The 23,661-nt window shown below is 52.4% G+C and overlaps 6 protein-coding genes across 14 annotated transcripts; 3 read left to right on the top strand and 3 right to left on the bottom strand.

Annotated features, from left to right (window-relative positions):
* Window positions 1–298: 298 nt before the first annotated feature.
* Window positions 299–2,065, bottom strand: LOC131102026 (transmembrane protein 272-like). 3 transcript variants are annotated; one of them, XM_058047489.1, is made up of 5 exons: window positions 1,927–2,065; window positions 1,719–1,761; window positions 1,595–1,645; window positions 1,321–1,512; window positions 299–1,220 (listed from the first exon to the last, which is right to left on the bottom strand). In XM_058047489.1, exons 2-5 carry the CDS (start codon window positions 1,759–1,761, stop codon window positions 964–966), a joined length of 543 nt encoding a protein of 180 aa, XP_057903472.1. In that variant the 5' UTR covers window positions 1,927–2,065; the 3' UTR covers window positions 299–963. The 3 variants fall into 3 exon arrangements, with proteins under 3 accessions (XP_057903472.1, XP_057903471.1, XP_057903473.1); XM_058047488.1 differs by having other exon boundaries at window positions 1,595–1,761; window positions 1,927–2,039; XM_058047490.1 differs by having other exon boundaries at window positions 1,719–2,015.
* A 90-nt stretch (window positions 2,066–2,155) lies between these two features.
* LOC131102020 (1-phosphatidylinositol phosphodiesterase-like) lies at window positions 2,156–4,712 on the bottom strand. Its single transcript, XM_058047482.1, has 3 exons — window positions 3,945–4,712; window positions 2,887–3,442; window positions 2,156–2,523 (listed from the first exon to the last, which is right to left on the bottom strand). The coding sequence occupies exons 1-3, from the start codon at window positions 3,965–3,967 to the stop codon at window positions 2,218–2,220; spliced, it is 885 nt and encodes a 294-aa protein (XP_057903465.1). The 5' UTR covers window positions 3,968–4,712; the 3' UTR covers window positions 2,156–2,217.
* Window positions 4,713–4,766: 54 nt separating this feature from the next.
* On the bottom strand, window positions 4,767–18,842 carry LOC131102017 (fibulin-7-like). 6 transcript variants are annotated; one of them, XM_058047480.1, is made up of 11 exons: window positions 16,769–18,796; window positions 16,178–16,494; window positions 15,625–15,723; window positions 10,984–13,549; window positions 7,967–8,123; window positions 7,715–7,900; window positions 7,433–7,651; window positions 7,227–7,364; window positions 7,016–7,151; window positions 5,222–6,949; window positions 4,767–5,092 (listed from the first exon to the last, which is right to left on the bottom strand). In XM_058047480.1, the coding sequence occupies exons 4-10, from the start codon at window positions 11,170–11,172 to the stop codon at window positions 6,589–6,591; spliced, it is 1,386 nt and encodes a 461-aa protein (XP_057903463.1). In that variant the 5' UTR covers window positions 11,173–13,549; window positions 15,625–15,723; window positions 16,178–16,494; window positions 16,769–18,796; the 3' UTR covers window positions 4,767–5,092; window positions 5,222–6,588. The 6 variants fall into 6 exon arrangements, with proteins under 6 accessions (XP_057903463.1, XP_057903458.1, XP_057903461.1 ...); XM_058047477.1 differs by having other exon boundaries at window positions 4,776–4,789; window positions 4,958–5,092; window positions 7,433–7,900; window positions 16,769–18,842; XM_058047475.1 differs by having other exon boundaries at window positions 7,433–7,900; window positions 16,769–18,842.
* On the top strand, window positions 14,073–15,105 carry LOC131102027 (5-hydroxyisourate hydrolase-like). 2 transcript variants are annotated; one of them, XM_058047492.1, is made up of 4 exons: window positions 14,073–14,199; window positions 14,434–14,604; window positions 14,693–14,828; window positions 14,902–15,105. In XM_058047492.1, exons 2-4 carry the CDS (start codon window positions 14,477–14,479, stop codon window positions 14,989–14,991), a joined length of 354 nt encoding a protein of 117 aa, XP_057903475.1. In that variant the 5' UTR covers window positions 14,073–14,199; window positions 14,434–14,476; the 3' UTR covers window positions 14,992–15,105. The 2 variants fall into 2 exon arrangements, with proteins under 2 accessions (XP_057903475.1, XP_057903474.1); XM_058047491.1 differs by lacking the exon at window positions 14,073–14,199 and having other exon boundaries at window positions 14,212–14,604.
* On the top strand, window positions 15,238–17,137 carry rpz2 (rapunzel 2). Its single transcript, XM_058047484.1, has 2 exons — window positions 15,238–15,726; window positions 16,186–17,137. The coding sequence occupies exon 2, from the start codon at window positions 16,235–16,237 to the stop codon at window positions 16,985–16,987; it is 753 nt and encodes a 250-aa protein (XP_057903467.1). The 5' UTR covers window positions 15,238–15,726; window positions 16,186–16,234; the 3' UTR covers window positions 16,988–17,137.
* On the top strand, window positions 17,283–23,444 carry krit1 (KRIT1 ankyrin repeat containing). Its single transcript, XM_058047473.1, has 17 exons — window positions 17,283–17,613; window positions 17,998–18,166; window positions 18,249–18,405; window positions 18,514–18,603; window positions 18,680–18,809; window positions 18,993–19,236; window positions 19,339–19,454; window positions 19,513–19,656; window positions 19,722–19,878; window positions 21,238–21,345; window positions 21,461–21,617; window positions 21,697–21,848; window positions 22,275–22,441; window positions 22,515–22,602; window positions 22,668–22,874; window positions 22,948–23,064; window positions 23,146–23,444. The coding sequence occupies exons 2-17, from the start codon at window positions 18,065–18,067 to the stop codon at window positions 23,236–23,238; spliced, it is 2,229 nt and encodes a 742-aa protein (XP_057903456.1). The 5' UTR covers window positions 17,283–17,613; window positions 17,998–18,064; the 3' UTR covers window positions 23,239–23,444.
* The last annotated feature ends 217 nt before the right edge of the window (window positions 23,445–23,661 follow it).

Below are 23,661 nucleotides of genomic sequence, written 5' to 3'. Positions count from 1 at the left end.
ACACATTGCCTGAATTAAAATGCTTCCGGCTACATTTTCCACGCCTTTATGTAAAACAGAACTCAAGAAGTGTATCGTGAGTCTTATAGCAATCATCAAATATGCATCAAACACTGCGTTTTACGTTTGGCGTATGTTTTCGTTTTGTTATTAAAGGACCCTCACAAAAATAGTAGTCCCCGAAGCAGCCTGATGGAAAATGGATTCCACGAGCGTTATGCAGTACTGTGAAGAAATCCCAAGTGGTAATGTAATTTAATATTAATTCATTTTTATTAGTTATGAGAACAATTATATTGCTCCAATTTGATGAAAAACCCTTTGGAAGAGGTATGTGTTGTTACAATTACAATTGTAATGAAAAAGATACGTTTATTTATATTAAGAGCATAATTTTGTTGCTCTGATTTGAAACCGTAAATAAATTATTTTCCAGTTCATTGCTGATGAAAAGTTTAAGAGCAGTTGAAAAGTAGGTGCAAAATAAATATTAAAATAGATATTCACACACATCAGATTCATGATCTCGATGGCAAAGGCCAGTTTGGAATGTACAGGAGAGCAGCAAACATAGGGCGTGGACAGGAAGTTTTTCTGGTGAGAAAAGTTGTCACCTTGAGGGTCCTGATGGCTTCCCACGATACCGGCATGACAAGGAGACCCCACCCGAGGGTGTGTAGATGTTGCAGGCGGGCATCCCTCTGGGTCCGGTAATGGGGGTCTTCTTAACAGGACGACACCTGACAGATGCCTTCTTTGAAGCTTCTTAAGATAGTTGTGCAATTTTTCATCTGGGCTTGATTATTATTTTTTGTGCATGGTATTTTTGCTAGAAATTGATCAGCAAAATGTTGGCACCTCTGCATATTTTAAGGACTAGGACCAGCCATTAACAACATCCAGAACAAGCAAATAGTAGGACAAAGCAAAAAGGTTCCACACGTCAGCGGCCCAGAGCTGGAATCAGACACCACGTGCTGCTTCAGCAAGAGGAGCAGTTCCGTAGGAGGTGCTGCGGCTGGGTGTCAGTCTGCGTCTTGCGGTTACTGTGGTGCAGCATGTGAACAAGAGGAGGCAAGCGCCGCAGAACAAGGTGATGCTAATGCCGCCCCACAGCAGCGTGGTGACCACAAAGGCAAACTGGTACGTCGTTTTGTGGCAGTACTCGGCCTCGCCGGGTGTGTAGTTGGGTGGATACATAGTGTAGATCCAGTGGGTGCCTGCAACGGACACAAGTTGAGGTGGCAGCCCATGGATGGGGCTTGAAGTGGAACCCTGGCGGGGCGTGAAGAGGGTGCGTATGTAAATGTAAAGTCACACCTGCGATGAACCAGCAGAAAGTGAAGAAGTGCAGCAGCGTCATGCAAAGCCAGGTGGCGGCGCTCATCACGCCGCCCTCCCAGATGCACCTGCAGTAGGTGGCGGACAGCGCCAGGAGGCTGGCCACTCCCAGGACCATCAGGTAAACGGGGATTCTGGGTTGCGCCGGGCAGAGGTCAACATGAGTGGCGCCTGTGAAGCCCGAAACAGGCACCAACGTCAACAAACCAATCAGGCGCGTGTCATGTTTACAAGTGCTGGTAAGGTGGCCTACCCAAACCAATGCCTGCAATCATCAGCATCCACCAAATAATATTCACAACAACTGCAAAAGGGACATCACTGCAATCAACATGTGCAACTGGTAAAGACATACAGCATACATCAGGATGTCTGACCGATGGATGAAACCTGAACGTCACTTTGAGGCGCGTGGTCCATCTGCGCAGAAATGACATGTCACATTACGGGAAACAGGAACAAGTCACGTTTACCAGGCACAAAGAACATGCCACGTTTACCAGGCACAAAGAACATGTGACATTACGAGAAACAAAAAGAACATGCCACGTTACGTATGGAATTTAACAAAGTATGGTATTTAACCTTCTTGTTGGGAACGAAGCTGCCGTCTTCATCAGTTGGCTTTGCTCAACTCTTGACGGTTTTGCATGCAGGATGTGATGACACCTTGTGCAAAGTCACTGCATTTCCACAACCCTGTCACGTGTTTCTGAGAAAAGAAATGATAGCATCTCAATGCAAGCGTGTATTGAATATGAATATGAACATAAGAATGCTATGGGTCATTTACAAAGACCATAACATGATGGGATGCCAATGTATATAGCTTTATTGAATCCCAAAACGGATACAATACAGGATTAGCATGAAATGCTACAGGATGAAGCCCCGTTCTTTCTTCACGTCGTTCCTCAGCTGGAAGTTGATGATGCTTTGAATGATGGGGGCAGCCGGGAAGTCCATGCAAATGATTCCAAAACGCTGGTTGAGGTTCTTCTTGGCCTTCAGGTAGTCGTGGAGTCGAGGGTTGATGCGTTGTGCCACCGCCCTGGGGAACGCCGAAATGCTGGCGCCGCTGCTGTAGGTGAGAAAAATCCGGGCCCTGTCGCCCCCAGATGCGGCCTCCAGGTGCTGGTAGATGCTCTGCCACTTGTCGTGCACGTGTTCGAGTGAGGGAACCTTTCAGAAACGGCAGGTGAAATCATGAAATACTCAATCTAGCTTTGATGCTGGGATTTGGCTCCACGTAGCAAGAGGGTGGTTAAAGCTAACAGCTGCTCCCGAGTGTAAACAATGGAAGAAACGGCAAACTACAAACGTAACAAGATGAACATCCATAACTGCACGCTTGCTTAAGGGGTCGCTATGGCACAAAAACAATAAATTAAAAAAAAACAAGATTAATCACTAAAAATGCAGCAGAAGACACAGGGCTGCATTAACTAGCTTGTGCTCGGGCGGCACCATCTTGAAACATCTAGTCTATATCCATAGCTGATGACCTCAAGCATGTTAGCGTTAGCGTGGCTAGCGGTGTATTACCTTCCAGTCATCGGCTATCTCCAGCGAGTCGTAGTGCATCCCCAAGTCAGGCCCGTAGAAGTCCTGCAGGATGATGAGCTTCCCTCGAGCTTGGCCCATGGTGGGGACATGGCGGCCGTGCCACAGCAGGTCCCAGCTGACGTAGCGACGGATGTAGTCCACCACCGGCCAGTAGATGTTGTCGGTCTGGCTCAGCTCCTCCTTGACACGCATCAGCACGGCCTCGCTCGGGTACCTGCTCAGAAAGGTGGCCACGCCCTGCAGCACGTCGCCCAAGTGGGCCCTCTGGTAGGACACCCCGTGGTGGATGGTGAGGACGCCGTCCACGTGGCGGACACGCACGTCCAGGAAGCGGACGCCTGCTTGGAGCTGCGAGGCCAGGCTCCACGACTGACACTCGGCGTAGACGCCGCCGTACAGCGCCATGGTGTTGTGGGTCCCCGGCATGGTGACCTCTGACAGAAGACGGTGGTCGGAGATGGTGGACATCCAGGACGGGTTGAAGTACTCTGGGGTGGGTGTGTCGTCATAGTCGGGTCTCTGGATGGCCCCCAGACTGAAACCACACACTCTAAGAGATTGTTTTTATTTGACTTATGCTTCCAGCACCGATGTCCAAACTGTTTCTAGTTCTAACCCTAATTAAATCATAGGTATCATGGCTAGCCACGCCCACGCCTTTTATGAGGCAGCCGGTGGCCTCCACCGTGCCATAAACAATCTTTGTTTTTGTCTTTGTGGGGTCTAATAGTTTCTCAAGTATAATAGTGCGTGTGTGAATGTATAAACGAGAGGAATTAACTTAAGTTTCTTTGTACAAAGGCGCTTTATAGAAGTTTTTTGTACTCATTACCGCTCAGCTTTGACCCATCCAAAATGGCGGCGACGTTGACGTACTGCTTTCATTGCGACGTAACTCTACATCTCTGATCTGACGCGTTTTTAAAACTTCATAAATGTTCTAGTTGTAAAAGCGCGTCATAATGTATCCTTACCTGATCCCATGAAAGGCAGAGCCATTCCAACATCATAGATAAAGGAATTATGTGTCAACTCACTAGCACTCCTTGTCCCGCCTCATCTCATTGGCACGAGGCGATCGGCAGGTGCCTTCACTGACACTCGGAGCTTTGTTGTGCGCGTATGCGTGGTTTAAATAAAGACAAACAGGAAGTGGATACTCATCCCTTACTAACAAAAGTCCTACTGCTACTAAACTACTGGAAGTACATTTGTTTGCATTTAAATATGCTCGGAAATCGAAGGAAATACATCTACAGTCAAAAAGTAATCTTAATCTTAATATTACGTGGTGTCTTTGAATGCAACCTCTCCTTGCGTGTGATTGTATGATTCTAATGTTGTGCTCCTAATAAAGAGACTGAGGCCAACTGATTTTCAGACGTGTGTTATCTTTTTAGCTCGAGTTACTTTTTAGTTTATTTGTATGTACTAACTCTCCTGTCATTTATCTTTCTGTACACCAAATACAGTACAGTGGCATATTTCGCATATTTCATACAAATAGTGATTAAATTTGCTTTGAAGTGCTAATGTCACGGTGACAGGCAAACATTGAAGTATTTGGAAGAACCGCATGCAGTAGAATTTTTATGTCAAGCTCAGAGAACAAATGTAATTAGAAGGAAAACGGTCAAGTAGATTATTCCCAGGCTTTCATAGGCCACATAAAATAATGTGGGGGGTCTGTTACCCCCAAACGTGAGTTAGCAAACAAGAGAGGCATTATGACGCTAACATACAAAAAGAGGGTTTGTCTATGTGGAGTCGTCTTATATTTGTTCAAGATGGCATTAGGACTTCTTACTCACCCCAAAAGAAGTGCCAAGACTTTGGTGAAGTCAACAATGGGCCGCATGTTCCCACTTGGTTCCCGTTGGCACTAGGATGGAAGGGTTGAGTGAAAAAGGAAAACGTGCGGCTAAACATCCACGTGTGATGCAGGTCTAATTATCATAACATGGCCGGCTTGATGCTAACACCACGAGCGTGTGACACCCCCACCAACGCCATGCTAATGATGTCGCTGCTTTCATCTCCCGAGGCTAACCTGACAAGGAAATAAGGGAAGATCCGGTCAGGCTGATGGAGTGTCCTCTGCAGTCGTCTCAGACGGGCTGGGAGTCATTCAGGAGTCATTCAGGAGTCGTTCGCGCCAATCAATAAGGAGCACCTTCCTCTGGTCCTGGTGACAGACACACATCATTCCCGGCTTTCATTCCAGCAGCCAGCCAACATGGACGCCCCCGCCACATTCTGGGTAGACCACATCAAAGCAGAGCAGAGACCCGGGTGGCTCCCTGGTAATAGTCACCTTCCCGAAGCCGGTCGTGGTGTCGTTGGATCAGATGGTGATGCTGGTGGTCTTCCAAAGCGAGAGCAGAAGGTGCTCAGCCTCTTATCAGCCCGGCCGCCCAAGTGGACAGAGCCGTGGCGTGTCCTGGTGGGAAATCTCATAGCTGAGCAGCTGAGCTCTGCAGGGTGGGCCAAAACTCCAAGCCCCGTCCACACTCATTTCACTTTTTACCAGGTTGGAAACAACGAGTCCACACGGAGTAAATAGTTGATCCAGACGGGAAGGATGATTGGATGGAGAAGATGTATGGAACACAAGGAACACAAGGTACATGTGGTGCACATGGAAGCACGTCACACACTGGAGTATAGAAGAAGAAAGGACACATGCGCATAAAACTGTCATCCTCTGCTTCCCGAGTCTCGTCTGGACTTAAGACAGTGGAATTCCCAATATTCCAAATGTTGGCTAGTCGTCAAGTCAAAGCTCGCTGCTGCTCGTCTGACGTCATAGAGTCAAAGAGGCAGCATCGATACTATCCAGATTTAGAAGACCTTTTTCAAAAATATCATTCCGGGGCACCCGGAACGGCATTCCTGAAAAGGCTTCCGTATGGATAGCCCATTTTAGGTTGTGGGCCATCGATATGATTGATGTCATGTACAAGATTACGCTCCTTGATGGCAACATCAGCAATAGGATTCCCAATCATATCAGTATTAGTTCAGTCGCTATTCCATGAAATGGAATTTCCCGTGATGGCTCCATAGAATTTGAAGATCCAACAAATCCACATTCCAGTGTCTTGGCTAAAATACGATTGATGCTCTATCGTGGCAATTCCTGTGGATCACAGTGTCTGCAATTATTTTGGATTCCGGACATTTTGTACAAGCTGTAGGAACCCTGTCCGGAATTTTCCCCCAAGTTTTACGCCCAAATGCTGAAAATCATGAAAAGTATGAAAGCATCCATTTTGGGAGTGATCGGGATCGGAGTGAATGAAAACAAACCAGGAATGTTCAATGATCCAGTATGTATTATTTGATCAATTGTACACATCCGAGCCTTGTGATGGGATTTGTTGACGTGGAACATGTTTAGTGCTCGGAATCCTTTCAAGGTACAAGGAGAATTCCCGAGAAGCCTTTTTGTGCGTGCGTCTGCCTTTTCATATCCCCAAACATGACATAACTGGCGTGTCCTTGTCCTGCCTGATCATATTTGCTCAGCTGGAGCGACAGACGGAATACCCAGAGGCGGCGCCGCACAAAGAAGGAACGTTTTAGTGGAACACGACGAGAAGGCGGCAGCGGTCCGAAGAGGAACGAAGGCGTGGACGCTGGACCAAAAGGAAGAGGCGGATACTAAAACTTGGAACGTCTTTAGAAGTGGTAGGGCGCCACGAAGAGCGTGACCTTTGTGAGGTAGCGGCCCAAGAGGGCGTGGCGCTCCAGCTCGCTCATCTCCACCTCGGCCTCCAGCGTGGCGGGGCCGAGGACGGGCGTGACGAGGAGGAGCGTCGCCGTCTGGCGGCCTGAGCGCTGCACGCTGAAATGGCTGCGCCCCCGGCCGCCCGCCAGTCCGAAGCGCAGCGTGTCACCCAGCACGCGAGCCGCCGACACGCGGAAGAGCACGCGCGGCGTCGACATGTTGGAGACCACAGACAGGAAGTGGAAGGAGATGGAGTTGGGCGCCTGCGTGCACGCCCTGTCGCCCTGCACGCACGGGTTCCGCTCGCAGCGCCTGCGCGCACACACAAACGTGGCGTCAGAGAACGTTAGCGGTGGCTGTTGAGGCGGTGGCTCTTACGTTGGCGACGTCTTGATGTAGGTGGCGTTGTCGCCGTGGGGACACGCCACCGTCACGCAGCGGAAACCTCCGTAGGTGTTGACGCACATCTCCTCACCGCTGCAGTTGTGCTTCCCGATGTCGCACTCGTCCACATCTGCACACACGCCACGGTCACATGGTCACATGGTCACATGACACGCCCGACATGCCTGACCTTTCCCCTTCGGACCTGTGCAGCTGCGTCCGTCGGCGGCGAGCTCGTAGCCGGCGGGACAGAAGCAGCGGAAGCTTCCGGGCGTGTTGACGCACTGATGCACGCAGAGGCGGCCTGGCTGGGCCAGCGGGAACAGCTGGCACTCGTCAATGTCTGCAACGGAAACAGGAAGTAGAGCACACGCTTCCGCTCGGAGGACGCCGTGCTGGAAACGCCATCACCTGAGCAGATGCTGTTGTCGCGGCCCGAGATGGTGAAGCCCACGTCGCACGTGCAGCGCGTGGAGCCCAGGAGGCGGGTGCAGTGGGAGGGGCGCACAGAGGAAGGTGGCGAGGAGGCGGAGAGCGTGGCCAGCACGGGCATGGAGGTCGGCATTGAGGTGGGCGGGGCATCAGCGACAGGAGAGGACGATGGGGAGGAGCTTCTGATGCCGTCGGAACCTGAAAAATAAAAATAAGACGCCATTGTTTCCATGCGGATCAGAACCGGATTAAGACCAGCACCTCCATCTTCCTCGGGGCGGCACGTGGGCGCCTGGCCGCTCCACCTCAGAGACTCCAGACAAACCCGCGTGCGTGGTCCAATCAGCTCGTAGCCAGGCTTGCACAGGAAGTGGACCTCGTGTCCGACAGCAAAGACGCGGCCCAGGCGGCGGCCGTGAGCGGGTGGGTCCGCTTTGGGGCAGGAAGCTGCGGAGAGGCGGAGCGGTTTGTCATGCGGTGTCACGCGAAGGCGCCAACATGGCGTCCTCTCACCGTTAGCGGCCTTCATGGCGGCCAGCGTGCTGTTTTGCAGCGCGCTCATCTTCTTACGCAGCGAACGCAGGTTCTGCTGGAAGGCCGCCTCGTGGGCCGCCAGCATCTTCTCAACCTGACGCACCGAGGTCAGCAGGTCGCGGATGGGGGGGCAAGCCTGTGGGCGGGACCAGAGGATGGATCTTCTACCCGGCAACGTGCGTTCCTACAGTCCAAATAAATAGTCCATAGTCTACGTCGAATCTGGTTGTAGGCTAGGTCTAGTGTGCTTCTAGTCCATGTAGTCTGGATGTAGTCCAGCCTGGTGGTAGTCTAGGCCTAATCTGGTTGTAGTCCAGTTCCAGCCTGGATGTAGTCTAGGTCTAATCTGGATGTAGTCTTGGTCTAATCTGGTTGTAGTCTAGTTCCAGTCTGGATGTAGTCTAGGTCTAATCTGGTTGTAGTCTAGTTCCAGTCTGGATGTAGTCTAGTTCCAGTCTGGTTGTAGTCTAGTTCCAGTCTGGATGTAGTCCAGTTCCATTCTGGATGTAGTCTAGGTCTAATCTGGTTGTAGTCTAGTTCCAGTCTGGTTGTAGTCTAGTTCCAGTCTGGATGTAGTCTAGGTCTAATCTGGTTGTAGTCTAGTTCCAGACTGGATGTAGTCTAGGTCTAATCTGGTTGTAGTCTAGTTCCAGACTGGATGTAGTCTAGGTCTAATCTGGTTGTAGTCTAGTTCCAGTCTGGATGTAGTCTAGGTCTAATCTGGTTGTAGTCTAGTTCCAGTCTGGATGTAGTCTAGGTCTAATCTGGTTGTAGTCTAGTTCCAGTCTGGATGTAGTCTAGTTCCAGTCTGGATGTAGTCCAGTTCCATTCTGGATGTAGTCTAGGTCTAATCTGGTTGTAGTCAAGTTCCAGTCTGGATGTAGTCCAGTTCCATTCTGGATGTAGTCTAGTTCCAGTCTGGATGTAGTCCAGTTCCATTCTGGATGTAGTCTAGTTCCAGTCTGGATGTAGTCCAGTTCCATTCTGGATGTAGTCTAGTTCAAGTCTGGATGTAGTCTAGTTCCAGTCTGGATGTAGTCCAGCTCCATTCTGGATGTAGTCTAGTTCCAGTCTGGATTTAGTCCAGCTCCATTCTGGATGTAGTCTAGGTCTAATCTGGTTGTAGTCTAGTTCCAGTCTGGATGTAGTCTAGTTCCAGTCTGGATGTAGTCTAGTTCCAGTCTGGATGTAGTCCAGTTCCATTCTGGATGTAGTCTAGGTCTAATCTGGTTGTAGTCAAGTTCCAGTCTGGATGTAGTCCAGTTCCATTCTGGATGTAGTCTAGGTCTAATCTGGTTGTAGTCTAGTTCCATTCTGGATGTAGTCTAGGTCTAATCTGGTTGTAGTCTAGTTCCAGTCTGGATGTAGTCTTGGTCTAATCTGGTTGTAGTCTAGTTCCAGTCTGGATGTAGTCTAGGTCTAATCTGGTTGTAGTCTAGTTCCAGTCTGGATGTAGTCTAGTTCCAGTCTGGATGTAGTCTAGGTCTAATCTGGTTGTAGTCTAGTTCCAGTCTGGATGTAGTCTAGTTCCAGTCTGGATGTAGTCTAGTTCCAGTCTGGATGTAGTCTAGGTCTAATCTGGTTGTAGTCTAGTTCCAGTCTGGATGTAGTCTAGTTCCAGTCTGGTTGTAGTCTAGTTCCAGTCTGGATGTAGTCCAGTTCCATTCTGGATGTAGTCTAGGTCTAATCTGGTTGTAGTCTAGTTCCAGTCTGGATGTAGTCTAGTTCCAGTCTGGATGTAGTCCAGTTCCATTCTGGATGTAGTCTAGGTCTAATCTGGTTGTAGTCAAGTTCCAGTCTGGATGTAGTCCAGTTCCATTCTGGATGTAGTCTAGGTCTAATCTGGTTGTAGTCTAGTTCCATTCTGGATGTAGTCTAGGTCTAATCTGGTTGTAGTCTAGTTCCAGTCTGGATGTAGTCCAGGTCTAATCTGGTTGTAGTCTAGTTCCAGTCTGGATGTAGTCCAGTTCCATTCTGGATGTAGTCTAGGTCTAATCTGGTTGTAGTCTAGTTCCAGTCTGGATGTAGTCTAGGTCTAATCTGGTTGTAGTCTAGTTCCAGTCTGGATGTAGTCTAGGTCTAATCTGGTTGTAGTCTAGTTCCAGTCTGGATGTAGTCTAGTTCCAGTCTGGATGTAGTCTAGGTCTAATCTGGTTGTAGTCTAGGTCTAATCTGGTTGTAGTCTAGTTCCAGTCTGGATGTAGTCTAGGTCTAATCTGGATGTAGTCTAGTTCCAGTCTGGATGTAGTCTAGTTCCAGTCTGGATGTAGTCTAGTTCCAGTCTGGTTGTAGTCTAGGTCTAATCTGGTTGTAGTCTAGTTCCAGTCTGGATGTAGTCTAGTTCCAGTCTGGATGTAGTCTAGTTCCAGTCTGGATGTAGTCCAGTTCCATTCTGGATGTAGTCTAGGTCTAATCTGGTTGTAGTCTAGTTCCAGTCTGGATGTAGTCCAGTTCCGTTCTGGATGTAGTCTAGATCTAATCTGGTTTTAGTCTAGTTCCAGTCTGGTTAGGGCTAATCTGATTGCCGTCTCGGTGTAGTGTGGTTCTGGTGTAGGTCTAGGCGTACGGTGGTTGCGGTTCTTTAGTGGTGGTGGTCTGGGCGGAGCCTACTTGCAGGTGTGAAGTGTAAAGAGAGCTGAGGTGAGGTTTTTTTTTCCAACTTTGACGCCAGGGTGACGCCTGGCCGTGAGCCCGCCATCGTGACCTCACACTTTGTTGGCGCCGCAAACATGGCCTCCAAAAATGTGGACCTCAGACTTGCGGCGCCACCAGAAGATAACTCTGCCAGGAAGTTTAGTGGAGGCGTTTCACATTAAAAGCACCACTTTTAGCTTTTAAATGTGAAGCTGGAGACCACCTCGACTTTTTGACCTAAGGAAACATCTCGTCACCCCCCCACCCGACATCAAGCGGCCCGGCCCGCTACGCACCGTCTTTCGGAAGCTTCAAAGCTTCAGACCAGAACTCAGTAAAGCCCGGTTCAGTTCTGGACTCACCTGAGCCGAGGCAGAGGACGCCTGATGAAGACCCAGCGTCACCATAACGACCCAAACCAGCGCCATGTCGTGTCCCGCTGAGGCGTCCGCACAACTGACTCGCTTCTCAGCACTCGCTTCACCCCCCCCCCCCCCACCCCACCCCCCAGGCTTGTCACATATTTGGGGGAAGGGGAGGAGCTTCCACATCTGGAATGTTCATCGCCATCCCAGAATAGTCCAAATTATAAGATGTGATAGCGGTAATGATCATGTGCACACTTGGATAGCTTTTAGTTGGCCAACAATGAAAACGGCTTTCCATCTGAGAGTTTGACCTTTTCCAAATTCCTAACCTTTCTTCTAACTTTTTCTCTCGCCATTTTGTTTTGATCCGACGATGACGTCACGCCCTCGCGTGTGGCCACGCGCACCGTGACGCCGCCACACGCATCCCATAAAGGCGTCAGGTTGGCCGTGACGTCACAAGGACGCGCGGCGTCCGTGCGGCTCTGACACAGTCCGGCCGGGTTCGGTTCTTGCGGCTCCGCCTGCACGCGCACAGGCGGACGCGCACGGGGCCATGGAGCAGACAGCGATCGTGCAGTGGGACCTTCTCCTTCCGGTGGTCAACAAGCATTTCGGCCAGATGTCGGCGGCCCAGTGGGCCCTGCTGGCCGCCGGCATCCGGAACCCGGCCACGGACGCCATCTTGGCGGACATGTGCACGGAGATGGTCCAGACGGTGGCGGCTGAGATGCTCCGGATGCTCGCGCCCGTGATGGCGCGCATGGAGGGCCGCGCGTCCCCGAGCGAGATGAGCGCGGCGGTCAAAAGGTGCGCGCCGAAGCTGCGCGACAGCATCGCCACCACCTTTACGGCGGCCGCGCGCGTGCCCAAGCTGCAGTGCGACGGCACTGAACACTTTACGGCTCTCGTGGAGGAGGAGGCCAAGCAGCGCGTGCACGCGGTTCTCAACGCCGACGGCCAGCAGGGGGCGCTGGTCTACGTGGCCGCCACCATGTCCAGCACCAACACGCTCTATGAGATGGTCTACCACGCCCATAAGTGCATGTGCGTGTTGAGCAAGATGACGCAGCGCTTCTACAAGATGAGCGCGTCCGCCCCCGTCCACGTGGACGCCGCCACCAGGGCCGTGGCCGACATCTTGCAGAAGTGGGCCCACGAAGGCCGCGAGGAGGAGGCCAAGCGTCGTGCGGAGGACATGTGCATCGTCGCCCGCGACATCGTCCGCACCATGGTCCAGGACGGCGATGACGAGCACGCGCTGGCCAGGACCCGCGTGGACATGAGCGCCATCTTGGCTAAGGTCAAGGTCTTCTTTGCGGCCCGCCCCAAGCCTGCCGACGGCGCCGACGAGCACGTGGCGAGGAGCACGCTGTGTTCCTTCGCACGCTCGCAGTTCAAGAAGACCTTGGCGGGCTTGAGGCGCACGTTCAAAAACAAGCGCTGTCCCTTCGTGGTCCACCTGCACGCACCTGGATCCACCTGGCCCGGGTGCCACGCCTCCTCCACGCCCGCGTCCACCACGCGCTCGTCACGCGCCGCCTCCGAGGAGGAGCTGGACAGCGAGTTTGACACTCTGGCCTCCAACTTCAACGAGTGGCAGCAGGACTCGTGCAGCGAGGAGAGCGTTCGCCGCCTGGCCGATGCCGTGTACGCGCACCTCATGGCCACCTGCGCCGTCGGAGGCCTGTCCCGCCCGCAGGAAGTCCTGTACGCCATCACGGAGGACACGGTCAGGAAGCTGGTGCAGCACATGCACCTGTGGCTGAAGGTGCTGCGCGTGGACGCCAAGAGCCGGGTGGAGGTGTCGGGAGCGCTCCACGACATCGACCGCTACGTCTCCTCGTTGGCCAGAGGAGGAGCGGGAGGCGGCGAGGAGGAGGCGTCCGCCAGCACCAGCCACCGGGCCCACGTCAGGAACCTGGTGAGCGCCGTGGTCATGACGCTGCTCATGCGCGTGTCGTGCAGGTGCAGGACGGCCACCGCCACCAAGATCGGCGCCATCGTGCCGCTCATCAAGCGTCTGTCGGAGGGCGCGTCGGCCGAGATCAAACCCGCCCTCGCCGCTTCCCTGCAGGACATGGACACCTACGACGCCGTCATCCAGGCCGTCGTCAAAGACCTCCTCAAGGAGTTTGACTCGCCTCAACAGCCGGACTTTGACCACGCCCTCTTCAAGCTGCTCAACGCGCACATGCAGCTGCTGACCGAGGACGCCCACAAGGAGCGCGGCATCGGCGGCTTCTTCTCGGCGTTGGTCCACCTCCTCGCCAGGCCCTTCCGCCGCGGCTGACGGAGGCGTCCTCACACCGGAGCTTTTATTTTGAAATGGCTATGACTTTGTGCAGTTCTTTGTTCTAGAAGATCTCCGATGGCGGACCAGGCTGGGGCACCACCATGAGTCATGTGAGGTCCGAGTGCAATGCATGCTGGGAGGCGGCCCGTCACCTGATGATGATGATGATGAACGACGGAAGCTCGGCGAGGGCTGGCAGCTGGCGAAGACAACCGCGTCCTCAATAATCAGCGTAGTTCCTTGGACGTGACCTTTGTCAAGTTTCTGGAATAAATGTTGCAAAATGTCAGCATGCTGGCCTCACAGCCCAAAGATCCAGGGTTCGAGTTCCCCTTGTGCTTGCGTGCCACTTTAACTTTACACAGTTATGGACATTAATGGAATAAAATGTATACTGATATCAATACAATATGCTGCTTAATCCTCACTAGGGCTGTGGGCCTGTGATGCTGGAGCCTATCCCAGGCGAGAGGCTACATAATATTAACATAATATTACCAATATTCATATTTTTCACGCTATTAATTTCCGGTCTATAGATGCAATTATAAATCGTTGCGATCCAACATGGAGCCCACATCTGGTCCCGGGTGGGCTGGGATAGACTCCAGCTCAGCCGTGACCCCGACGAGGACGAGCGTGTTGCTAACCAGCGTGCCTGTTTCCATGACAACCATATTTGAACGGGCTGGCCAACCATTTCCTGTCCTATGAAGTAGCCAATGAAATGTCAGCACTGTATGGAAAGCCAGTTTGCTCGCCGATTACGTCTTATCGCGGCCCGGCGGCCATGTTGTTGACTTTTTTTGTAATGATTCATTCCAGCCAGGAAGACCTTTGACAGCCCGTATTTGTTTGTAGCGCGCGCTGGCTTGCGAGCGGCAGAGCGGCGTGCGGCGAGGAGACACTTGAAGGTAGGATCGGGACTCGTCCAGTGGTTACGTTTTAGCGCCAATCAAAAGGAAGATTATTATCTGAGAGGTGCGCCGCGTGAAGCGCATGTGCCATTTAAAAGTCACTGAATGGATCGATTCCCATGAGTGACTCTTGTCTCCGGGACCGAGATAAAACAGCAGGCGGGGTCAAAGGTTAACATGATTTCAGCTGTGTCGCTTGTGTTCCTCTGTCCCGCCGTGACTCACGTCAAGACCAGGGAGGACGCTCCATGTTGTCTTCCTCACTGAGGTCACCATGACGGAGTCCGGTCCGCTCACCACGCACGTGCTCAACACCGGCGACGGCGTCCCCGCAGCCCGGATGTCCCTCAGCTTGCATCGCCTGGACTCCGAGATGAAGATCTGGACCATGCTAAGTGTCTCGTATGACCCGCTAGACTCCCCTCGCTCTCCTCTGACCCGCCGTGTCCGTGACGTGTCCGTGACGTGTTTGCGCTTGGTTGTGTGTCAGGATGACCAACGAGGACGGACGCTGCTCGGGACTCATCAGCCGGGAGGCCTTTGTCCCGGGAATGTACAAGTTACGCTACGAGACGGGCTCGTACTGGGACAGCCTGGGTCAGAACGCCTTCTATCCCTACGCTGAGGTGAGCCCCAACCCGACTTCGCCGCCGCCGTCATCCCATCCGGGGTCAAAGTGTCATGCGTCCACCTGTGCAGGTGGTGTTCACCATCAGCGACCCAAAGCAGAAGATCCACCTCCCTTTGCTGATGAGCCGCTTCTCCTACAGCACCTACAGAGGAAGCTGAGCCCCCCCCCCCACACTAACACCCCCCCCCCGCGGTGATGCCTTCAGGTTACATTTGCTTACTGAGTTTCCATGCTAAAGCTTTAATGGTGAAATAAAGATCATCTACAGTGTTTATCTTTCTGCCGTGATGCTCACTCACTCTGCTGTCAATAAATGACTTGAACGCTACGGAAGTGCTAGCATGGAAGGAAAAAAAGTGATTAGATCACAACTAAAGCTACCTTTACTTGGGCTAGTCGAATGCTACAATGCTAGGTCGATCGATTGAGAACTGAAGAACTGCTGATTATTTTGTGTTATCGTCGCTGTTATCATCTGTCCTAAGAAACGTATCTTTAGTTCTTTAGCAGGCGTTCAAAAGGATCAAGAAAGCGAAGAAACAATATATATAACGTTTTCCATGACTAGATACTAAACCCCGGAGTTCCGCCCATTTCCTGACGCTTTTTGATTGACGGTTTTATACAATAGATTTGACTTGTAGTTGTGTGAAGATGTTCGTTAGTTGAATTGAAAAAAAACAAAACAAAACCTGTGAGGTCACCCAAACCGGTTTGGTAGTTTGTGTGCACGCCCATCCACCAGCCAATCAGAAAGGAACTTGCGTGAGTCACTTCCTGGTGTCACATACCTTATTTGGCGTGAAGGGGCGGTGACCTTGTAGACCGGAAAAGGAAAATGGTGGCCAGGCGGCTTCAGTAGGCAGAGACGGATACCAAAGCCTTTATCTCTGGTGAGTAACAATGACAGCGTGTGAGTTTTGTGTTCTTAGCGATTCCAAAGTAAATTAATGTCAGGATTGTTTATATGACGTTGGAGAATCAGGAACCGGGGTATAAAAGGGGGGCTACACTAAACCAACCGTCATGTGTTCAGTTCAACTTGGCTTCTGCTGACTTGGAAGTGTTAGACAGGACGTTAGATAGGTTGTTACCATGGTGACGTGAATTATGGGGCTGTTTATTGGTCGGACTTTCAGATGTCCAAAAACCAGGTTTTCACAGGCGGGTTAGAAACAGTAAATGAATTCCTAATAAGTTGAATCATTAGAAATATGAATATGATATACATAAATATGCATATACTGTATATGAGTATTTGGATGACAAAGAAATGAGCGTAGCGTGTAGTGAACTGATATTTCTGATGACATACATATATGATCAGCGTTGCAACTTCCGTACCTTTCCAGTCTTCAGCATCACTTCCTGTGTCGTGGCGGCCAGAGAAGAAGCGCAGCCATGGTAGACGCCGCGCAGCTCAAGAAAAACACGGCCACCATTTTGGGCTACGTGGAGAAGGTGTCCTCGTTCGCCTCCTCCATCGACCCCATCTTCGGCATCGTCTCCTCCCTGGTGGGCGTGGCTCGCAAGGGCCTCATGGACGAGGAGGGCCACACGTTGGACAAGGACTTCCAAGCCATCCACACCAAACTGGAGAGCATCTCAGAGAAGAACCAACAGTGCCTGAGGCAGATCCGAATCGACGAGGTGAACGAGACCTACGGCAAGTACGAGGAGTACATCAAGCACCAGTATGTGGCCTTCAACAACATGGTGGCCCAGATGAAGAAGGACCCGGGGAACACTCAGAACTACATGGACAACTTTGAGAAGATCTACGAGCGAGACAAAATGGACACGGGCCTGGATGTGTACTACCGTGGCGTGATGGGCGCCAGCGCGCTGTTCGGCAGACCCCTGCTCAAGGTCTACCTGGACAACTGCGACAGCGACCTGGAGATCATGGAGCACCGCTGCTCGCACATCGCTCACCTTTTCCACATGGGCCTCATCGCCTTGATGGCCTACACGGCCGTCACCGGGGACGACGAGCAGGAGGTGCGGGACAAGTGGGCCACCAGGGTGCGCGACATCCAGGAGAAGATGCAGGAGGTGCTGAGTCAGTGCAAGGCCAAAAGTCCACATCCAGAAGAAGCTGCTGAACGTGGCCCAGAAGAGAAACCGGAGGACCGCAGGCCTGTGGACCAGTAGAACCAGAGACAGGCCCTCTCATTGGACCAATAAAAGATGTGTTGTGTAACCTGAACCAAAACATGATCTTTGTGTTACTGACCTTGCATGTTTACGTGTTGAACAAATAAACCTGAGACTGACTGGGCTCCTATTGGCCAAAAGTTGGACATCATACGGGAATGTACACAATTCCACAAATCCAAGGACCGCTGGTTATTCCTAGATTTATTGTGTCTTTTTACCTCACCAGATAGCTAATCAGAAATAACATCAAACAATAACAAGCCAACAGACGCCATAATCAAAGATCCTCTATGTACAGCAGAGGCTAAAAACTTCAGTCAAAGATTGTTTATGCAACAAAACGGTCCGATGCCGTCCACAGGCTGAATCTGGCCCGCCAGTTGGGCTAGACCTGCGTAAGAGCCTCGCACCACAGGAGTAGTCCGTTGTCCCACACGCTCTACTGCATTTGAACGCAACGCGGGGGACACATCTCAGGCCTGCGGCGACTTCCTCTCAACAGCCGCCCCCGGAGGTCCGCCTGGACCCGGTCAGGACGGCCACCTGTAACCCCGAGGAGGACTCCGACGTCGGGGGGAAGCGTGTTAAGGTCGTGTGGCCAAAATGCAGGTCGCTTTTCGGTGAGTTTGCCAAGTTGAAGGAGCGGGTGACGCCATTAGCATCCGAAGCTAAGACCGCCGAGTAGTTAGAAATAATTGAACGGAAGGACATAAACGAGACTAAATCATTGCTGGCCGTGCCAAGTAGAGAATGTGGAACAATGTTTGTGTAACTTTATAACTGTAAGAACAACGCAGGGTTTCGGTTTCCGGGGCGTGGCCATAAGATCAGTTCAACAAGTAGCTCGCTGCTCATGACGTCAACTGAGCTAACATCAAGCTAATTTGTACATAATAGCCACTGACTGCCAGAAGTACTTATATAGTAGTATGTTGTTATTGTGGCTGAAGAGGAGAAGTGTTCCTAATGTTTTGGAAACGCTATCTTCCGCCGTCCCACCCCAGGCATGCCCCTCCCTAGCATCTGGCCCCCGGGTGGGAGATCTTGTATGGCCTGAAGAAAGCCGTCGCCATGGGCAACGAGGACAGCCTGGAGGACGTGTTTGTGGCTGTCCTTCGGCCCAAGAGTCAGGTCAGCCTGAGCTCCAAGGAGTACCGAGCCAAAGCCTACGAGGTACGCATCCAGCCTGAGATGATCCATCCATCAGAATCCAGCAAGGAGTCGCCAAATGCTTGCCTGTTTTTTCCATGTGAAGATCCTTCTGAGTGAAGCGCCCCTGGAAGGGAAGGAGAAGAAAAGGAAGAAAGTCCTCCTGGCGACCAAGGTCCAAGCAAGGGGGGACAAATCCAAGTCCATTTTAGATTACGTTGCCGAAACCGTCAAGCCCTTATCCAACAACCAAAGCTTCATGGGTAAGTGTACGCCACGTACGCCACGTACGTACGCCACGTACGCCACGTGGAAAAGACGAATATCGTAGCATGGAGCAGATGAAAGGCAAGGCTCTGCTGGTTCTTCAGGTAAACGGGTAGTTGACTTGAAGTTCTCCCTGGGGGGGGACAACCAAGTCCCGGAGGCGTCGCTGTTTGTGGTGCCAGTCAGTGTTAAAGGTGAGTAGCTCGGTCGGGGTTGGATTATTGCTACTTTATTATCTTTATTTATTTTTACTTTATTACGCTCGGACAGACGGCAGCAAGCCCGCCCACAACGCCGGCGGTCCCAGCTTCTACTGCCTGCAGGACATCATGAGGGTGTGCAGCGAGACCAGCGTCCACTTCTGCTCCGTCACCTCCAGGATGCTCCTGGCTTTGGACAAGTAGGCACACGGGGGAATTCCTTCTAATGAAAATGAAATGTCAGCATGGGGCTCTTATTGTGAAATCCTGCATCCTGGGATTGTGTGGTGGACTGTAGACGTGGAATGCCTGAAGCGGGAAAAAAAATCAGTCTGGGATCCAGCATGGCCCCCCCAGCGCCCTCATGTGGTCTCCTTCCGCAGGTGGTTAGCCGAGCAGCACGCCGTGCCGCACGCCATCCCGGCCCTCTTCCGGCCCGCACCCGTGGAGCGGGTCAAGACCAACGTCAGCAACCCGGCGTACGGCGGCGAGGGCAAACGCAGCGAGGAGGGCCTGCACATGGGCTACACGGCGCTGGAGATAAAGAGCAAGATGATGTCACTGGAGAAGGCGGACATGTGCGTCCTGAATCCCCTCTATGGATCCGATCTGCAGTACACCAACCGGGTGAGGCTGGCGTCGCCCGCTCTGCTCTCAGACGCCACCTGAATGCTAAACGTGCTAAACGTGCTAAACGTGCTAAACGTGCTAAACGTGCTGTGCATGCAGGTGGACAAAGTCATCATCAACCCCTACTTTGGGCTGGGAGCGCCCGACTACTCCAAGATCCAGATCCCCACCAGGGACAAGTGGCAACATGGCGCCAACTGCACAGCAGAAGACAAGTGAGAAGTTGTGAGCTCCAACAGGAGAGTCTCTTCACTCATCCCCGCGTCTCCACAGGGAGCGTCAGTGGGTGGACGACTTCCCGCTCCACCGTAGCGCCTGCGAGGGAGACACCGAGCTCCTCTCCAAGCTTCTGGACGGCGGCTTCTCGGTCAAGCAGCTGGACAGCGACCACTGGGCGCCCATCCACTACGCCTGCTGGTGAGACCCTGCCAGGCCTTCAGAGAAGGTGCCGCATTTGTCACCTGTGCCATCGTTCCCTTCAGGCACGGCAAAGTGGAGGCCACCAAGCTGTTGCTGGAGAAAGGCAAATGTAACCCCAACCTGCTGAACGGACAGCTCAGCTCCCCCCTGCACTTCGCCGCCAGAGGGGGGCACGCCGACATCGTGCAGATCCTGCTGCAGCACCCGGAGATGGACCGGGTAGGGAAGATCTCAAACATCATGTGGCTGGTCGCTTGGTTGCCCGAGCATGCCGCTCAGGACCGCCATCTATCTGTGGTGTTGGTGGGCGGGGTAGATGATGGGTTCTTTTAATTGGCCATGACGCTAAACTCTAACCGGAGCAGATTTTCTAACTACATACCACTACATGCTACATGCCATATGCTACATGCTGCTAGCCACATGCTACATGCCGCCAGCTCCATGCTACTTGCCACATGCCGCTACCTACATGCCATGTGCCATATGCTACATGCCGCTAGCTACATGCTACCTGCCATATGCTACATGCTGCTAGCCACATGCTGCTAGCCACATGCTACATGCCGCCAGCTACATGCTACTTGCCACATGCCGCTACCTACATGCCACGTGCCATATGCTACATGCCGCTAGCCACATGCTACCTGCCATATGCTACATGCTGCTAGCCACATGCTGCTAGCCACATGCTACATGCCGCCAGCTACATGCTACTTGCCACATGCCGCTACCTACATGCCACGTGCCATATGCTACATGCTGCTAGCCACATGCTACATGCCACATGCCGCTACCTACATGCCACGTGCCATATGCTACATGCCGCTAGCTACATGCTACCTGCCATATGCTACATGCTGCTAGCCACATGCTGCTAGCCACATGCTACATGCCGCCAGCTACATGCTACTTGCCACATGCCGCTACCTACATGCCACGTGCCATATGTAACATGCTGCTAGCTACATGCTACCTGCCATATGCTACATGCTGCTAGCCACATGCTACATGCCGCCAGCTACATGCTACTTGCCACATGCCGCTACCTACATGCCACGTGCCATATGTAACATGCTGCTAGCTACATGCTACCTGCCATATGCTACATGCTGCTAGCCACATGCTACCTACATGCCACGTGCCATATGCTACATGCCGCTAGCTACATGCTACCTGCCATATGCTACATGCTGCTAGCCACATGCTGCTAGCCACATGCTACATGCCGCCAGCTACATGCTACTTGCCACATGCCGCTACCTACATGCCACGTGCCATATGCTACATGCCGCTAGCTACATGCTACCTGCCATATGCTACATGCTGCTAGCCACATGCTACATGCCGCCAGCTACATGCCGCTACCTACATGCCACGTGCCATATGCTACATGCCGCTTCATGCCACTAGCTACATGCCACGTGCCGCTAGCTACATGCTACCACATGCCACACGCTACATGCTACATGCTATGTACATGCCACTAGCCACATGCTACATGCCATGTGCCATATGCCTTCTATTGTGGTGGTCGTTCTATTGATCGACCATAATTCTAATGGCACGTATGATCAGCACATAGAAGACCAGCAGAAGCGTTCGCCGCTGCAAGTGTGCGAGGAGAACAAGCAGAACGAGTGGGAGGAGACGATGAAGCTTCTTCAGCAAGCCAGCAGCAAACCCGTGAGTCCAACTCACCTCACTGAGTTTTTACCCCGGCGGGGACTCCGGTGGCGTTAAGCTGGCGTTCCCTCGAGGGCGTCACGTCCCACTGGAGCGCGTTTGTTGTGTATTGCAGTACGAGAAGGTGCGCATCTACCGCATGGACGGCTCCTATCGCTCCGTGGAGCTGAAGCGCGGCAACAACACCACGGTGCAGCAGATCATGGAGGGGCTGCGTCTTTCCCAGGACACCCAGCAGTACTTCACCATCTGGATCTGCTCCGAGAACCTCCGTGAGCCCCGTTTGTGTTTTTGGGACCCGGGCATCCCCGAACGGCAAAGGTGATAACAACCATGCACAACCATGCACAGACCTGCAGCTGAAGCCCTACCACAAGCCCCTGCAGCACTTGCGCATCTGGACCGAGATCGTGGCGGATCTGACGGTGCTGGACCCTCAGAGGGAGACGGCTCAGCTCTTCCTTCGGCGGGACGTTCGCTTGCCTCTCGAGGTTGAGAAAAAGGTCATTTGCGTTTAAGATAATGCCTTTAGGAATGCGAGCTGCACGGTGGATGAGTGGTTAGCATGTAGGCCACACAGTCAGGAGATGGGAAGACCCCCCCATTCCAAAAACATGTTAGCTTCATTGACCACAGGTATGAATGTGGGTGGGAATGGTTGTTCCCTGGGAATGTTGCTCCATGATTGGCTGGCCACCAGTCCAGGGTGGACCCCGCCTCTCGCCCTAAGCCAGCTGGGATAGGCTCCAGCACCCCCCACCATAGTGAGGATAAGCGGCACGGAAAAGGTGGATGGATTTAGGAATGCCCATTTTAGGACACCTGGGTGCTTCCCGTTTTGGGAAGGCCCTTTCTGGTCCCCGGTGCACACAACACCATCAAAGCAGAAGGTTAATCCTCCATTTCTCCTTTTGGCTTTTGGGTGCCAGGTGGAGGACCCCCTGGCCATCCTCATCCTCTTCGACGAGGCTCGCCACAGCCTCCTGAAGGGCTTCTTCCCGGCGCCGGACAGCAAGCTGATCACGCTGGCCAGCTTCCTCCTGCAGATCATCTACGGCAACTACGAGAGCAAGAAGCACAAGCAGGGCTTCCTGAAGTACCGAGACTCCATCCGTGGAATCCTTCCCGTGGGTCCAGACGCGTTTCACTAACCTTCTGTCTGTCAACAGTGAAGAAAACCTGAGGTCCATCGTTCCCATATTGAAGGTGAAAAGCAAAGCCTACCACTGGACCAACAGGATCCTCCACGAGTACAAAGTAAGCGTTCGTCACATTTAGTCCCGTCGTCAGTGAAGCGTTGACGTGGTGCCTTCACTGTCCAGGCGCTGAGCACCAGCGAGGGCGTGAGCAAGGAGATGCACCACCTGCAGCGGCTCTTCCTGCAGAACTGCTGGGACATCCCCACCTACGGGGCGGCCTTTTTCACGGGGCAGGTGTACACCAAGGCCAGCGCCAGCAACCACAAGGTCATCCGCGTCTACGTGGGCGTCAACACCAAGGGCCTGCACCTCATGAACATGGAGACCAAGGTGTCTCGCCAACGCCCAAACGCCGTTTCTTTCTCGTTTTGGACGCTCACTTAGTTTGTCCGTGGCCCCGCAGGCGCTTCTCATCAGCTTGGAGTACGGCACCTTCATGTGGCAGCTGGGGCACGCAGACCAGTACTTCCAAGTACACAGTGGCGAGAACAAGATGAACTTCATCGTGCACACAAAACAGGTAAGCTGGTGCGTGTGGCGGAACGCCGACTAGGACCGACTTGGACCTACCTGGTGTCTGACGTCACGTCATTCCTCGCAGGCGGGCCTCATTGTCAAGCTCCTGATGAAGCTGAGCGGACAGATGACCCCCAGCGACAGAGGCGCTGCTGCGGACAAATACGCTTACGGCTGATGACGGCTGATGACGGCTGATGACGGCTGATGACTCTCTCGTGCAGGAGCGTTCATGGACACAGCTGCCAAAGGAAAAAAGACTGCAAAAATGTTCCAACTTCTTTTCTTTCACAACCGCAGTGTGTGTGTGTGTCTTGACTAATGTTGTGTAAATATGTTTATTTAATCATTTCTTTTCATAAATGGAATGCTGTTGCTGAGAAACGTGCTTAAATTGCTGAGCTTCTGCATCCAAGTCTATCCTATGTCCGGTATGGACAGTACAAGCCGTTGAGTGTAGTATTCTAAATGGTCGCTAGGTGTCACTAATTGTTCTGTGAGCGCCACACTTGAACAGTCGGCTTTTATAGCAGGTTTAAAAAATCGAACAATAGGTTTAAAAGATACCGAATAATAGGTTTAATAGACCGAACAGTATGTT

This window comes from Doryrhamphus excisus, chromosome 14 (genome assembly GCF_030265055.1).
Source record: "Doryrhamphus excisus isolate RoL2022-K1 chromosome 14, RoL_Dexc_1.0, whole genome shotgun sequence".
NCBI lineage: Eukaryota > Metazoa > Chordata > Actinopteri > Syngnathiformes > Syngnathidae > Doryrhamphus > Doryrhamphus excisus.
This window is presented reverse-complemented; position numbering and strand designations above follow the sequence as displayed.

What these genes read in the sequence shown, in the direction of transcription:
- LOC131102026 (XM_058047488.1), bottom strand. Translation starts at nt 1,958, where the DNA reads ATGAAGACGGCAGCTTCGTTCCCAACAAGAAG. An exon ending in GCTTCGTTCCCAACAAGAAG is followed by an intron (nt 1,762 to 1,926) that starts GTTAAATACCAT and finishes ATTTCTGCGCAG; the next exon opens with ATGGACCACGCGCCTCAAAG. An exon ending in TTTCTGCTGGTTCATCGCAG is followed by an intron (nt 1,221 to 1,320) that starts GTGTGACTTTAC and finishes TGTCCGTTGCAG; the next exon opens with GCACCCACTGGATCTACACT.
- LOC131102020 (XM_058047482.1), bottom strand. Translation starts at nt 3,967, where the DNA reads ATGAGGCGGGACAAGGAGTGCTA. An exon ending in AGGCGGGACAAGGAGTGCTA is followed by an intron (nt 3,443 to 3,944) that starts GTGAGTTGACAC and finishes GTGTGGTTTCAG; the next exon opens with TCTGGGGGCCATCCAGAGAC. An exon ending in AGATAGCCGATGACTGGAAG is followed by an intron (nt 2,524 to 2,886) that starts GTAATACACCGC and finishes CGTTTCTGAAAG; the next exon opens with GTTCCCTCACTCGAACACGT.
- LOC131102017 (XM_058047478.1), bottom strand. Translation starts at nt 11,172, where the DNA reads ATGTGGAAGCTCCTCCCCTTCCCCCAAATATGTGACAAGCCTGGGGGG. An exon ending in CGACGGACGCAGCTGCACAG is followed by an intron (nt 7,152 to 7,226) that starts GTCCGAAGGGGA and finishes GCGTGTGTGCAG; the next exon opens with ATGTGGACGAGTGCGACATC. An exon ending in TACATCAAGACGTCGCCAAC is followed by an intron (nt 6,950 to 7,015) that starts GTAAGAGCCACC and finishes GTGTGCGCGCAG; the next exon opens with GCGCTGCGAGCGGAACCCGT.
- LOC131102027 (XM_058047492.1), top strand. Translation starts at nt 14,477, where the DNA reads ATGACGGAGTCCGGTCCGCTCACCACGCACGTGCTCAACACCGGCGAC. An exon ending in TGGACCATGCTAAGTGTCTC is followed by an intron (nt 14,605 to 14,692) that starts GTATGACCCGCT and finishes GTTGTGTGTCAG; the next exon opens with GATGACCAACGAGGACGGAC. An exon ending in CCTTCTATCCCTACGCTGAG is followed by an intron (nt 14,829 to 14,901) that starts GTGAGCCCCAAC and finishes CCACCTGTGCAG; the next exon opens with GTGGTGTTCACCATCAGCGA.
- rpz2 (XM_058047484.1), top strand. Translation starts at nt 16,235, where the DNA reads ATGGTAGACGCCGCGCAGCTCAAGAAAAACACGGCCACCATTTTGGGC.
- krit1 (XM_058047473.1), top strand. Translation starts at nt 18,065, where the DNA reads ATGGGCAACGAGGACAGCCTGGAGGACGTGTTTGTGGCTGTCCTTCGG. An exon ending in CCCATCCACTACGCCTGCTG is followed by an intron (nt 19,657 to 19,721) that starts GTGAGACCCTGC and finishes CGTTCCCTTCAG; the next exon opens with GCACGGCAAAGTGGAGGCCA. An exon ending in TCATGAACATGGAGACCAAG is followed by an intron (nt 22,875 to 22,947) that starts GTGTCTCGCCAA and finishes GTGGCCCCGCAG; the next exon opens with GCGCTTCTCATCAGCTTGGA.